Below are 15,187 nucleotides of genomic sequence, written 5' to 3'. Positions count from 1 at the left end.
CAGCTAAATTATTCTTTTTCCACCTTTCCTCTAGATTCTTCATAGTCTAGATTTTGCAATCTGAAGATTAAAGCTTATTCCCCATTTCCATGCAAAAGTAGAGTAAGGCAGAGCTCTTGTGCAATAGATAGACACAATAGACAATGTACAATAAATGCCTTTATCGTGCCTTCCTTACCTCTAGCACAGTCCTTTCCCAGCCACAAGAAGTTCTAAGCAGGCATCATCTGCTCATCCCCATGACACTCCTGCAGCCAAGGGAGCTGAGCTGCTCACAGTAGAAAGCGCTTTGGGAACAATATACAATTTTACTTGTCTATGTTTTTCAGTCTCTCATAAAGTGATAGCAGACAAAAATTCCCCAAATAATAAATAACCAAAACAACATTTGAAATTAAATTCTCATACGTACTTAGGACTGCTTGTTTGAAGCAACAGCAATGGTTGTGTAGGCAGTGCACAGACTCAAGAACTGGATGTGATATGCAACCATATCACTTTTTGACTATCTATTCTCCAGGGAGCACTAGCAGGAGATGATGGAGATCTGTGGAAAAGAGAAGTTCATTACATTAAAGCCTAAACAAAAAAAAATAGGAACGCGTAACAAAATGCAAAGCCAGAAGGTGAGGCAGCCTTTCATTAGGAAAAGGCCCATCACTGCAAAAATACCCCTTATCTTCATGGGAATGCAGCCACGAAGCACTCCTGTGACTCCTGGGGAGGTTCAGACCTCCACGTTGGAGGCACTGCTATCAGAAACAACAGTTTATTCCCTATGATTTATTCAGTTCAGAAAAAATAATTACTTTCTTCATTGCTCTATTCTTTCTTTAAAGTGATATAAGCCTCCACAGATCAGTGAGAAATTTAGTTAAAATATTATATAAGGTGTTCATCTTGATGCCTAGAGAGGCTATCTGGAACAGAGGCTAGACAGAGTTAAAGGAATAAAGTAGGTATTTATTAAAATGCCTTCAAAGGATACACCTTGGACAGTACAAGAGTCCAGCTGTGGCTCTACAGAAGATGGACCCAAGAAGAACCACAAGTTTCCACACTTTTATAAGTTCTGGCTCATTTACATATTGGGGTTAATTGACCAATTACAGCTTTAGGTTACGAAGTCTCATCCTCCCAAACTGCTCTCCTCAATTCACTGCTGTCTACACCTTTTAACACCTGAAGCTCCAACGCTGTCCTTGGTTCTCAGGCTAGAAAAATATTGTTTTGTCTGACTAAACTGTGAAGAGAATTTGCTGACATTTCATATGAAGTTCAGAGTTACACATTAAGGCAGTATCTGAAAAATATGAAAGTTAAAACTTAAGGCATCAGTCTTTGGGGAAGCCAGCATCTGGCTTCATGGAAGATCCGAGTGTGAAATAATGAAAACACGTGCCTGCCAGACTTGCACAAATCTTTCTTTAAAAATCTATCTCAATAAGAATCTACTTTCAATTACTATCAAGTATTTCAGAATTGCTTGTCTAAAACAATTCTTTGTAATTTTATTAAATAATGACAGTACAATAACCTGAATAATTCTTTCCCTTTTAAGTTTATCTGATGAGATAGCAATATATAATACACACTGAAGAACCTCAAATGTTGGCTTTACAAGCTCTTGTTTTTAGTTAATCCCAGGACCTCAGTTCAGGGTACTGTAGTCTTCATTCATTCACTTTAATTCTATTTCATATGAAGACAACATAACTCTTAGGTGAATTTTCACAGTGAATTGCAACATGATTGCTATATTTAAGGTTTTGTTGAGTTAGAAAAAAATTTCATAGTGATATACATTAACTACATATTTCACTTCCTTTTCAAGAAAGAGATGGTGATATACATATATATATACACACACATACTTATATATACACATGTATAAATTTATATACGTCTATATTAAAAAAAAAAATAAAGTAAGAACTCAGTTAAGAGCAATGATTCATTTACACCTTAAGAGTCTAACAAACATTCTACCAAGGTATCCCATCCATGCCCAGGATAGGGCACAAAATAAAAACAAGGGATGATCAATTTAACAAAACTGATGACTTAACGGGAGGTAGATTATTCTCTTTTTTTTTTTTTCTTTTTCTTGTGAAAGACATGTTGCTTCTCTTTTCATACCTCTGACTCAAAAGAGGTGACTTCAGGTATCTTTTTCTCTTCTGTGTTTATCTAGATAAACACAGAAGAGAAAAAAAATGGCACACTGTTGTCAGAGGCAGCTAAGGTTTAGATACAAAATACTGAACCTGATCCAACTAGGTGATAATACCCTAACAGGGTAAATTACTACAATGAGTTATTTTCCTGCAATTTAGAGAAGCTCTGTTGCTTCTTACTAAATTTTCCATGGAACATATATATGAATATATACAAATGCATATGCTGACACCAGCTGAAGTGATTTCAACTCCTTTCCCTACAGCCTCCTCCACACCAGATGACACGAGTTCCCTCTCACTGTGACGTGTCCTCGTGCCCTCCCTTTTCCCAAGGGCACCTGGCACTTCCCAGCCTCACAGTGGAAGTGGGGCTCAGCACACGGGTGCAAGGACAGCTTCCCCTGGTTTGGGGTGGGTGCTGCCAGCCATGCCGCGGTGCCAGGCTGCACCATCCAGGGCCAGCAGCTCTCATGCAGTTGCTTGGTTTTTCTGCCACTCTACAGGCACACGCAGGAAAATTTCAGACTGGATGGCCTGATATTTGCAGCTTCTTGTTAATAATCAAATAAAAATTTAGTGCATGGGAATAAATAAACACATATGTGCTCAGTGCAGATCCTGATCACACACTACACACTGATACCAAATGGAAAGGAACCAGCGCTCACCTGTGGTTCTAAGACAAAAATTGCCATTGCCTAGTACAGTAGAATGTAACTGCTCTGAGACACAAGACAGATGGGATAGGAAGATGTGAAGTGCTACAAATAAAATCTAAAACTGAACTTTTAAATATTCATTCTGAACTATAAAGAGAGCTGTGGCTTTTGTGTGCTACAGATGGCTTGGAAATGCAGTGCAAACAAAGGACCAATTTCTGAATACTCGTAGCTGCTCTACTATAATAGCTGGAGGCCCAAAACTCCAGGGGTTTGAGACGATTCAACTAGATCCTCTTACCTGCCAAATTTCATCAAAGCAACATTGCCTTTAACATCTTATAAGGGATGAAAGAAATATGAATAGTGTGGGGTTTTTTAATGAAACACGGACTGCTTAAGCTTGAACAAAAAATTACAATATGAATGGAATGTGCAAGGTAAAGGGAAAACCATCATTTTATTATACATACTTAAAGCATCTTATAAGATGAAATCTGTACTTTTTATAGATTGAAAGGTTAAATAGAAATATTTCCTAGATTTAGATCAATGAAGGAAACAAAACCAAAAATAAGCATAATAAAAATCCCTGCTAGTCATAATCAATGAGAAACTGCTGACTGATTGCCAAGTATAGCCTTATGTTTAAACCTAGGAAAGACACATATTTCTTTGTAAGGTAGTGGGGCACGACCTCATCAATCAGAGATTATTCTCTGCATAATAGTTTATGGAAAGAAACCACTAACACCAGTTCCTCATCTGCCTTCCAGACAGAGGCCAGCTGATATGAATACAACTGGAAGGGGACTCAGCCCAAGCAGCACTGCTGCTAAGAGCATACACTGCTGCATGGATGTAGCATAAATTAGCACTTCCCGATGCTGTTAGCTACTAGCTAAGATTATAAAGTCTCTGGCCTTTATAAGAGAGGGGATACCCTCAGACCTCCTGCATGTATTTGAGCTTCTTTGAGAATGGAAGTGGACAACAAAATCCCAAAGAAAGATGGATTCTCTATAGGGGAGCAGGGAACACCCAAGAGGGAGAGAGGATCCCTTAACTGCCAACAGTCCTCCAAACACAGAAATCACAGAAACAAACATGCAGCACTGAATCACAGCTAGAAGCCAGGTTTATGGGTAATTATTAGGTGCCACTGCCAGCTGAAGGGAAAGTGCAGGAATAAGAGGAAAAGGCATGAAGGTCTTGACAGAAAATGTAACCATCCTGTAATGGCAGCGAGAGCCAAGAGATTGTTGCAGTCTGATACCAAGTGATGGGTGAAAGATGACAAGTGGGTTACATTATCTATGAAATCAAGGGAATTAACCAGGAGGAATGGGCAGAGGGAGGCAGCCTGGACAGCAAGAGCTGTTGGGGAAGGAATGGTTGAACTACTGCTCCATTTGCCAAGGTTAGAGAAAAGGGTTCTGTGAAAAATCAAGTTAAGGTGATGGGAGTTTTAAGGTGATAAGTTTTAACTGCTTCTAGAAAAGACAGAAGTAGCAACTTACGGCAGGGAACCAGTCTGCTGGTTTGGGGAACAGCCTAGGTAACAGGCGTGAACTGAAGATAAAACTTGAAACCTTGCTGCAGACACACAGAATCATTTACTGCTGGCAAGAGGAGAGAAAGGAGGATTTGGCAAAGCTGGAGGAAGCAGACCAGAGGACCAGGGCCTCCCCTTCAACCATGTTTGTCTGGTGCTGGATCTGCATCCATCAGAGTGCAAGCAGGGATTGCAGTCTGACAGTGTGACTTGGCTTCCATTCTCAACCAAGACAAAAAAGTGGCAGATGAACTGAGGGGAAAGGGCAGGATCCTCTGGCACAAAACACAGCTTTTCCAATGACCTTGCTGTCCTTTTGAAAGTAACTGCTTTCCAGGACAGAGTGTCCCAACAGGACACTTAAATGCCTTCAGCACAGTACAGTACTCAGAGATAAAATGAACAACTTTTCATGAAATCTGCCTCCAATAAAAACATCTTTATTGCCCTGGGCTAATGTGTAAGTTAGTGAGGGATGATAGTTCAGCTTCTATAGCCATTTTATGGAAAAAAATCCATAGGGACCTCATCTGTTGGTCCTCTAAAATACAAAAAGAAGTGTTAAGCTATATTTAATCATGGTGATAGGCTATCAGCTATTTTCTTAAACCTTCATACTCACTGCTCTCATTTTAGGCAGAGCCAATCAACTCGACTTAATCATCTTCTTGCTTCACTTTGCCCCTTCCTTTTGAACATATGTAAATCCTAATTATTTTTTAATCCTTTACTAAAACACTGGCAAAATGAGTGCTCCCCTTCCAGCATACAGATGTGGAAGTTTACAGGCACAGGAGCTGCAGTACTCCAGGGCCTGATCCCCTGGGGCTGTGTGTCACTGGCAGGGCTTGGCAGAGGGCACCACTGCCTTTCCAGAGCAGTCCTCTCCTGTCTTCTCCTGCTCCTCTTCTAGAATAACAGCAAGCATTATAGTGAGGTTATATTTGCATGTTGTAAGGCCACAGTGACTGGTGCTAAAATCACATAAACCTAACCCTGAGGTGAGTTTGCTTGTCTACAAAGGTATGCATCTGAATGCTTACCCAAACTGCCAGCCCCCTTCCACAATATGGTTTCTTCATGGACATCCTGATTACATCTTCCAAATGCCTTCTTCTGGGCTGCCTCTGCCCTTCTCATCTGATGGAAATGGGGTTCTCCTCTGTCTCACTTCCACTCTCACCTGCAGCCTAAATGTACATATGCAGGCTTGCCTGTGCTGTGCATTACTAAGAGAAAATACTCCAAAATGAGAAGACTAGCTTTAAAATTATAAGTTGATTTCAGTGATCACAAATACAGTTCACATTGCAGCTCTGGCTCTGTTCACCTCTGCTGAAGAAAGGGGAAGTCTAGCTCTTCATAAAACACCAAGTATTCAGCAAGACCCAGAGTGAAAGAGGAGTTATTTTTGTTGGTCTGTTGCCTTCTCTAAAGTCTATAATATAACAATTCATGCATACATATCACAAGAGGCAGCAGGGCTGTCACCACCAGTATGCTGCCTAATGCCTCATGTTTGTAGTAGCACAGCTGTGTTCGCTGCCAGCTCCTGCAGTGGCGGGCTGGGACCAGGGATCCCACAGGGACAGGTGCTGTCCCATGTCTCCGTGCCTTCATCCAGAGACAGAGGTGGAACATGCACTATGTGCTGCTCTGGCTTCAGCACACTGCTCTTAGCATCTGTTGATAAAGTGGGAACTGTTCCCCAGTGCCCAAGCAGCAGATACACAGTGGCTGGGTCCATACCACATTCACAGGCCAGCCTGTGTTCCTGAAGCAAGCAGTTCATGATCCAGTTCCCAGAGTTGTCCTAATGCAGTTGACTGAGCAGGACCTGTGCATATAAAGAGCACTTGGGCACTCTCCAAGTCCTATCATTATATGAAGTGTAAACTCGGGCATTATCATTCCTTTACACTCCCAACCAGAAGATGAGACCACCAGCATCCCACTGTTCCTCCAGCTATACATATGTATATGTATATGTATGCATATACACTTCTGTCACAAAAATAAACAAGCCATAGGAAACTCACACTGCCTGTTTTAATGCCCCAATTCCCCAGCCTGTGAAAGACTATCTACATTGCAGTGTGTTTCTGTCCAAGCCTTAATGGTTAACTCTCCCCCAGGAATCACTTTCTTGGGGAAAGAAGCACTGAAAAATCAAACCCCTTGCTGCAGTTTTTTATAGAACAGATCACCAGTTCTGGGAGATCAATGGGATAAACATGGCTCAAATTGTTTACTGTATAATCATAGTAAACTTACAAGGATGCTTTTATAAAATGTACTTTAATTGGAGAAGCTTACTTTTTAATTTGCAATTTTAAATGTGAGCATGTTATAACTTGTACATGAACATTTCTATAAAGATAATTACATATGGCAAGACAGAAAAACTTTCTAAAACATTTTCTCTTGAATGTGTGCCTGAATTCATTTACAACTGTTGCTGCTTTAAACATTTCAGGCAGAATAAGTGGATGGCACTAAACAGCTTAGCTGCAATTATTATGGAATGTCTGAGGTATAATTTCCCCTGCGGTTTTGTTAGGCGTGCAAAATTCATAATTCTGATTTGTGGCAGGTACTTATTACCCATCGCAGGTGGAGATATGCAAATATTATTCTAGTAGGGTTGAACAGTCTTTATTTCTGTATTCAGCTATTAACGAGATTTGTGAGTCTGGTACTCTGGGGCCATTTAATTAATTAGATGGTACAGATAAAATATAAATTGTTTTGTAGGCTACACAATTCCAGTTCTAGAAGATGTAAAATATGGCTAAATGAACTTAGTATGGACTGATTTATTGTTTCATGTATGGAAGAAGGTAAAGGAAAATTCTGCCTGTTACTTTTGCCTATATAATCCCATAGAGTATCCTTGCATCATCAAGCATTGTGAAAAAGGGATGTTTTTTATTTGTCATTATTATTAAGAATGTCTATCAGTTATTCACTTTATAAAAAATTGCTGGCATGCATCAAGTAAGCTAAAAAATAGGCATGTTCTTTTATGGAAGCCAATATGTGCATGTTTCAGAATAAGCATGTATTTCCAAGACATTTAGATTTGGTAGGATAATATTGTCTCAAGGTCTGACACTTCTATTTTAAATAAATCATTTCCATGGATAGATAAGCTAAACTTGCTAGGGGGAATGCAGAAGAAAGCTACAGCAGTATGTTAACATCTAGAATTTCAAAGAATTATATTAACTCGTTAATTAATGTATTTCTTTTCCTAAATTATGATCTCTCTACTCCTCCAGAAGATTTCTGGATAATTTTGAATACAGGAATTGGGGTTAAAAAAACCACAAGGTGCTTTTATTCCCAAAAGTGATAGTTATAATGGTCACTATAAAAGAAACAGCATTTACCAGGAGTTACAGCAAAATACATGGTGAGACATTCACCCTCTCCTCATATGGAGGAAATAAAATGCACAAGGCATAAGACCAGAAATTGTTAGCAAACTGTCGGCATTTAAAGACAGGCATTGACCATTATATTAGTTTTAAATTGCAGGAAAATACTACACTACACAATTACAGTACTATAAACATTGAATGAAAACCAGTTAGTTTTGCTAAAGTAGGAGTATAAACAGCAGTCACTCTTATTGGTTTATTGAACATATTTTGGGGCCCATTCCAGCTGTCTTTATTAGCTCTAATGCAAATGATTTTGCACTGCTATTTTGCCAAGCTCTGGTAGCTGTACTGCTGCAAACAGAGCCTGCTGCTTTGTGTCTGCTGGAGATTTACTGACAAATATGATAAAGGATACATAAAATGAGTAACAATACAGAACTGGCACCATACAGGAAAAGGAAAACTAACAGGGGGAAATTATACCATAAGGGTAGGAGCTGGTATGGTTTTGTGAATGTAAATCAGAAGCATACAAGTTTAATTTTAAATACATACCAGGATTTTCTCTGGTCACTCCACTGCAGGGTGGACAGAGCTGGTCATGGCCCTGCAGTTGCATCCCCTGGGACCTGGCCACCTGCCTGGAAGGCTGGAAGTTGATTCAGGGCTGACAGACCCCACCAAGGCCTGAGGCTAGGCAAGAACAGGAAGAGTTGCATGGAGATGGGAGCAGACTAGACCAGGACAACCATCTGAGAAGGAGGAGAGTTTCTGGCATGGGAGGTCTGCAAAGACATAAGGACTGCACTTTACCCAAAGAAAGAGCTTCTGATGTTGGAGACATTCTGCACAGGAGAGATACAAACTCCTTTGAATAGAGCTAGGGAATATGTGGGAATATGGCTACAGAAGTAAGTAAGTGCAAGGTAGAAAGTAGAAAATTAAAAAGAGAAGGCATTGATTAGGATCTGAGAAAAAGGGCCAGTCATATTTTATGGGTGAACAGAATTGATCATGTCAGATATTTACCGAGGCTCAATTTTCAGTAAGAAACATCAATTGACTATGTGGTGAGAAATTCCCTGAAGCAGAGGAGGCTGCAAAACCAGGATAATGTGTTGGGAAAAGAGCCATGGGCAACCGAGTCTGAAAATGGGATTTCCAGCACAGGAGGGCAGTGAGTGTTTTCATTACAGCACCAGCACAGGTAACTTCACATTGAATTGTCAGCTGCAATCTGCACACTGAGAAACTTGAGGAATCTGAGTGCTGATACAATGGCAGTGCAAGAGCTATGCCTTTATGGTACACTTGTGGGAACAACCCAGGAACATCACAATATTCAATTCCTAAAAAAACCCTGCCAGCAAGCACCAGAGATTCAGTGAATAGCTTGGGTGGACAAACGGAGCAGAAGTACTGTGACCAGAACTAGAGAAAATCTCAAGGAGGAAAACATATTTTTAGTTAAATACAGAACAATATAAATGACAGTGATATCTATGGAAATGTTTTAATAGAAAAACAATAAATACTTATAGTGTTCAGACACAATGAGGCCAAGTTACCTGCAGGCTTTAGATAAAATACAGCAGAGAATCAAACTCATTTCAATCTCACCTCTCATAGCAGTTGCAGAATATGGACTGCATCTCCTCCACATAATGGCAAACTGTTTAGGAAAAAAATTAAGTCTCTATTTCCATAGAATAAACACACCAGAATAATATTCTGCATTTCAATACCTTAAATTGGATAAACAATACCCCACGGGTAGAATCTTTAAAAGACCATTCCTGCAGAAGATTAAATCTAGAAAACAGTTTTAATTAAATCTTTCCAAGGACTTCATAAAAACCCAGGCACAGCAGCAGTGCTGTGTGCAGTACCTCCACAGCAGGTCTGAGCTATACAGTCCAAAATGAAGGAGGAGTTCTAGTATTTCCTTTTATTTTTTTCCCTAGGTATGCAAGCAGAAACACATCATTATTTCAAAATCAATGCACAAATGAGAGATGTGATCAGAGAATTACATCTGTTCACAGTAGCACAGAGAGCAGTGCCATGGGCCAAGGGCAGCTCCTGAGCTGTTGAGGGGAGCAGTGCTGCACCAGGCATTTGATGCCTCTCAACTCAGAGGGAACTGCTGCCTGCTGGTGGCTGATTATTACCAGCACTTTTTCAGAACAATGTAAGTAAGCAATGTTTTAGGTGGCACTATAATATCTACCAGGGATAGTTTTTGCAGAGAAATAATGGAGCAAAAATGCCTGCGTGAAGAACTTCTGCTCCACCCAAAGACACTGCTGGGCAGGCATCACTGTCCTCCTACAGCAAGTGCTCCTCAGCACAGAAGCCCCTGGATGAGCCCCAGCCTACATGCAGAGAACCATATGGGAGGAGTCACGGGCACTTGAGGCCATGTTCCTGTTGGGCACAAGGCCGGGCAGGAGGGTGGGACCCAGAGAGTGCCATGGGGTCAGGGACACACAGCATCTCAGCCACTAGGGTGCCACTGCACCAAGGTGCTCAGGACGAGCAGAACCACTTGCTTTGAGTTCAGCTGACAACATACCCACCCCCCACTCCATCCCCACCAAGAACATTAGCACAGAATTTCTGCACCCCTGTCATAGGCATGAAACACTGGCAATCACAAAACGCTGGGTAAGGGCTGATTGGCCATTTTGAGAGCACTGGAAATCAGCCTAAAGCTCTGTGCCATATGTATAGACGATGAGCAAAACCAAGAGCAGAGGATGTACTTGAGAAGAAAACAACAAAAAACAACAAAACATTACCTTGGAGGAAAAATCTGATAAGCAGTCTAAACCAAAACAGTGCCCAGCCCCATCAAACCACAAGTTTGTTGATGATTCCCTGCCTCCTGTTATAACAGCTATGTTTATTCACATATTGTGCTTTTTAAGCTGTACATTCAGCCAGTACAGCTCAGTGTAGCTCCCCTGCCACCACAGTACAGTAAGGCTGCAAACATGATTTCAGCAAGGTAAGATCAATTTACACATACTAAGAAAGCATTCAAAAATTAATGCAACTAATCTCCTGGTTTCACTTGACAGGAGGTAAATTATTGATCTTTGCAATATGAAAGTACCAAAAAGAACAAACTCAGAACGGCACACTTTCATGTGCACCCTTGCCTCCTCTTGTCAAACTTAAAACAGTCATATCCAAAGAGCTGCAGGGAGATTTGAGAAACACATGTTCACCCTGTACAATTTAATCATAGTGCGAGCAAAAGGCAGATGCTCCAAGAAGCCTGTGGTTGTGTAAACAAAAAAGAGCATAACCTGAACCCATAGCACAAACCCAGGCTCACAGAAATACATGCAGGAAGACAGGCAGTTTAGAGTTTTGGAGTCTTTCCTTAATCTTTAATATACAATTGAGGATGTACAGCTCTACAGCCAAAGCTGGTACAGGTACTGATACATCACCCATTCTTCTCACTCAAGGGACAATCCTGTTCTATTAACCAAACTTCCTTTCTCCCCATTTTCACCCCTCTCCTGGCAGCTCCCTAAACTGCAACATAATGCAGAGCTCCTACAAAGGCACTGACAGGCTAAAACTCTATGGAGTGAAAGCCTCCTGCCCAGCAGCCACCTCCCTCACACCTACCTGCTTTCTTCCACATAACCACCATAAAAATATGGCATGGGAATTTCTTTCCCCAATAGGCAATATATAAGAGAGGAACACAAAATAACTCTACTAACAGTCCCCAATATTTTCCCTGATTCTTCACTGTCATCATTGTGGAAAAAGAAACAATTCCTTTCAGACAGGTCATTGCTCCTTGACCCTAAACACACAGCATTGCATCAGGCTACAGAAAGTCATGTGATGCAGGTTAACATCTGCTGATATTAGCTAAAATAATTAATTTGTTACTCTTCCATTCTGTATACCATGTGCATTGATTCATTACATGGATAAAACAGATTGAATGGTCTGAGCACAGGGAAGTTTTTCATTGAAGACACTGAAATTATATTTTTTCTTTTTTCATTTTTTCTATTTTTAAGCCTGAAAATTCTAAGTTACACCTAACCTTTTTGTCTAACACATCACTGTAGCTTTCCAATGTATTTCAGTAGGAGTTTCACAGCTTCCACCAGGTACATCCCACTCTTCACAAAGCCTATAACAGCAGGAGGAGTGTTCCTAAACTTTGTGTCAAGCTACAGCTGTATTTAATATGGCATATTCAACTGCATCTCCCAAAAATAATCCTGCTGTCTGCTGCAAAGCTTTTGGCCCTACCCTGTAAGGAGAAACATTATCTTGCATATTCTGGCTTTGAGCAGAATTTGAGCACAGGATGATGGAGAACCCCTGTGTATTGCTATGACATGATATTTTCTCTAAATTCATTCAAGAGTGAATTTTGCACTACTGAAACATGAGACATCACAGGGCACAGACACAATTTCATGGGCAAACCATATCATTGAGAACTTAATATTTATCTTAATAATTTTCTGTATTTCCTCTCATCATTGTCTCCATCTCAGATGATGGATAATTTCTCTGTCATTTCCATTGTTTTATCTCAGAGGTGCTATTGACTAGGAATAGGTCCTTTAGGTCTTTCCAGTTCTAGAGATCTGGTATAATTTTCATCAAGTTTTTTTGGGGTTTTTTTTTGCTGCTTTCTGTAGTACTGCTTTCTCCTCCTGCCTTTTCACCTTCCTTTCAAAGACTGGAAATGAGTGGGATGAAAGTTAATGATCCTCTACTTACCCTAGTACTTCTGCTAGCTTTTAACTTCAATATTCGTGGTAGTTCACATCTAACCACTACACCATTACTGCCTATTTTGCCTTCAAAAATGCTCATGTTAACCTGAAAAGTTCTACTCTAAATTTCCTTATAATGTCATGTTAGTGAAATTCTCCCTTTGTTTTAGGAGAATTTATAGCAACACTCTACATTATTATTCTGTCAGCTCATCCCTTACCTAATGTTTTGCTGTAGCCCCACTAATACATTTTTTAAAATTTATTTATACTGTATTTATGTATTTCCAGGATAAACACTATAGGCCACCCATTTTTTTATTCTTCTCTTGTTTTGCAGCATACGTAATGGGGAAATTCTTCCCCTTTAAGCTTATATAAAGTTCTCTTTTTTCTTTAATTTTGATTGTGTTAGTTGATTGTATTCCCTTTTCTTGGTATAATCACAATCTTTCCCACCTCAGCCCTCTCCTTCACCCTCTACTTCTTGCTTCTGTATCAGTATTCATTCCTGTGAACTAGAGGGATGCAAGCAGATGAAAGATAGACTGTTTCCTTTTTTTCTTATTATTTTATCAGAAGCTTATAATTTTCTCCAAAAATTGAGGTGTCACAGAGTACTGTCAAAGGCTATTAGTTTATCACATTTTCCCCTCTATGCATTACAATTCACTTGTATGCTGTCTACTTTAAGCACTTATTAAGTATTATTTTCCATGCCCTCAACAACATCCTGAAATGACAGCAGCATCTTCAGCAGACAGGTTATCTCAGCAGCACTGGTTTGCACTCTCTGTGCAGCCTGTATCAGTGATGTCCTGTGTTGTACATCCCACCCCAGCCTGCATGTGCCTCACTGAGCCTCGCTGTACTGCACAAAATCATGGAGAAGGGCAATTCCTTTTAGGAACCCCTCCCTTGTTTCCCTACAGTCAGTGAGTGCAGCAGCTCAAGGATGCAGCATTTCAGCCATTGGGCACTCTGCCACAGAAGAAGCAGGAAGAGTCTCTGGCTCCAGATCATAACAATCACTGCATTCCCACCACCCTTGCTGTAAACGCAGCTTCAGTGCACTGCACTCTGCTGCAAGCACGGGGTGGGAAAATGCACCTCAACCATGTGCCCAGCAGGGATTTGTTGATTGCTATTTGCAGCAGAAAGCTATTATTTACTTTGGCAATCAACCACAAATTAGCATGGTCACATCATAGGCAAACTCTTGCTCACCCAGAGGTTTTACATCCTTTCTGAAAGGGAAATAGCTCCACATACGCTATTGTCCTGCTGCCTCCCAAGTACCCTTTAGACTACAGTTCATTTTAGCCAAGTGTCTTTCTGCTGGCAAAAAACAGGAAAGAAGGAAAGAATTAACAATAAGATCATATGATTATGCCTAATGATTTATAGTTGGTATTAAATTTAGAGTAGCATTAAAATCACTGTAGCTGTCACTGTGGCTTCTGCAGTATACATATATATGCAGGTTACCACAAGGCTTTCTGAACAGTACCACTATCTAATAAAAGTTGATAGACATTGTAGTTAGCCTTAGTACAGTAATTTAACCTGTAAAAGTTCAGAACATGTGTTCCAGGAATTATATGAAAACCCAAGTAACCAAATGCATCTGGAAAATAATTTAGCACTGAAAGATTTCATAACTGTTTCTAGTATCTTTAAGAGATAGCAAAAGAAAAGATTGCCAGGGGGAAAGCTGTCTGCATGCTTCCATTAGTTCCAGAAAACTAATATTCCAGCTCCAAGCTCCAGAGAACTCAAATTCATTTTGGTGTCAGTGCAAAGGGTTTGGCTTTAGAGGCTTTCGACATGAAAATGCAGGTTTTGCTCACTACACCACTAATGAGAAGTAGAAAATTAAATAATGCTTAGGCACAATTAGGCAAAACAGTTTTCCTTAGTACCTTCTGCATGGTACAACAACACTCATTGTTTGCTAATCAAATACTAAAAGTAAATAATTTGTGGTGGAATCGGGGCTACTGTCAACAGGGGAGGAGAAGAGACCTGCCGTAGCAGCTGCATGTGGGGAGATGCCACAAACTGGAAGGGGCTGGAAGCACCATCTGCAGAGTTTCTGATGGAAACCCTAATGGGATGTCTTTAAAATCTTCACACAGGAAGGCAAGTAGATAATACAGGTAGCTTTGCTTAAGCACATTTCAAGGGTTTGCACCAGCAATTGCACAGAGGTTTTACTACAGACAAAGACTACTTTGTGTTTAATGGTAAGAATATCCATATGAAAGCAGGTCCACCAGCAGTTGGAGCACAGCTTGATGAATTACAGAAGGTTTTATGACATCTTTTTAATTTGATTTTTTATTTCTAAAGAAGAATTTTCTGGTGTGACAAGTACAAGCCAACTATTAACTATTAAACAAAGGGGAGAATATTTTGGTTAACACTCTTTTACTCTCTTTTTGAATGTCAGCACATGTCCCCCTGGCAGATTCCATAAATTCAAGAGCTACCAGATGGCTGTGTAACAGCAATGCCCAAAATACACTTTAGAAATTAAAGAATCACAACAGAAGACAATGAGTGGGTCGCTAAGAGACACGAACATCTACTCTCAGTCATCACTTCCATTAGGTGGACAGAGCAATGGAAAACAGCACCA

At 40.2% G+C, this 15,187-nt stretch overlaps 1 protein-coding gene across 1 annotated transcript in view; it reads right to left on the bottom strand.

Annotated features, from left to right (window-relative positions):
- Positions 1-15,187, bottom strand: part of LOC116183123 (uncharacterized) — a 196,296-nt gene that overhangs the window by 13,539 nt on the left and 167,570 nt on the right. Inside the window, exons 11-12 of the mRNA XM_085586534.1 lie at positions 413-547; positions 179-287 (exon numbers count right to left, since the gene is read on the bottom strand). Coding sequence (XP_085442660.1) covers positions 466-547 — 82 coding nt within the window. The 3' untranslated portion in view covers positions 179-287; positions 413-465. The remainder of the gene's footprint in view (positions 1-178; positions 288-412; positions 548-15,187) is intronic.

This window comes from Lonchura striata, chromosome 8 (genome assembly GCF_050655825.1).
Source record: "Lonchura striata isolate lonStrDom1 chromosome 8, ASM5065582v1, whole genome shotgun sequence".
Classification (NCBI taxonomy): domain Eukaryota; kingdom Metazoa; phylum Chordata; class Aves; order Passeriformes; family Estrildidae; genus Lonchura; species Lonchura striata.
This window is presented reverse-complemented; position numbering and strand designations above follow the sequence as displayed.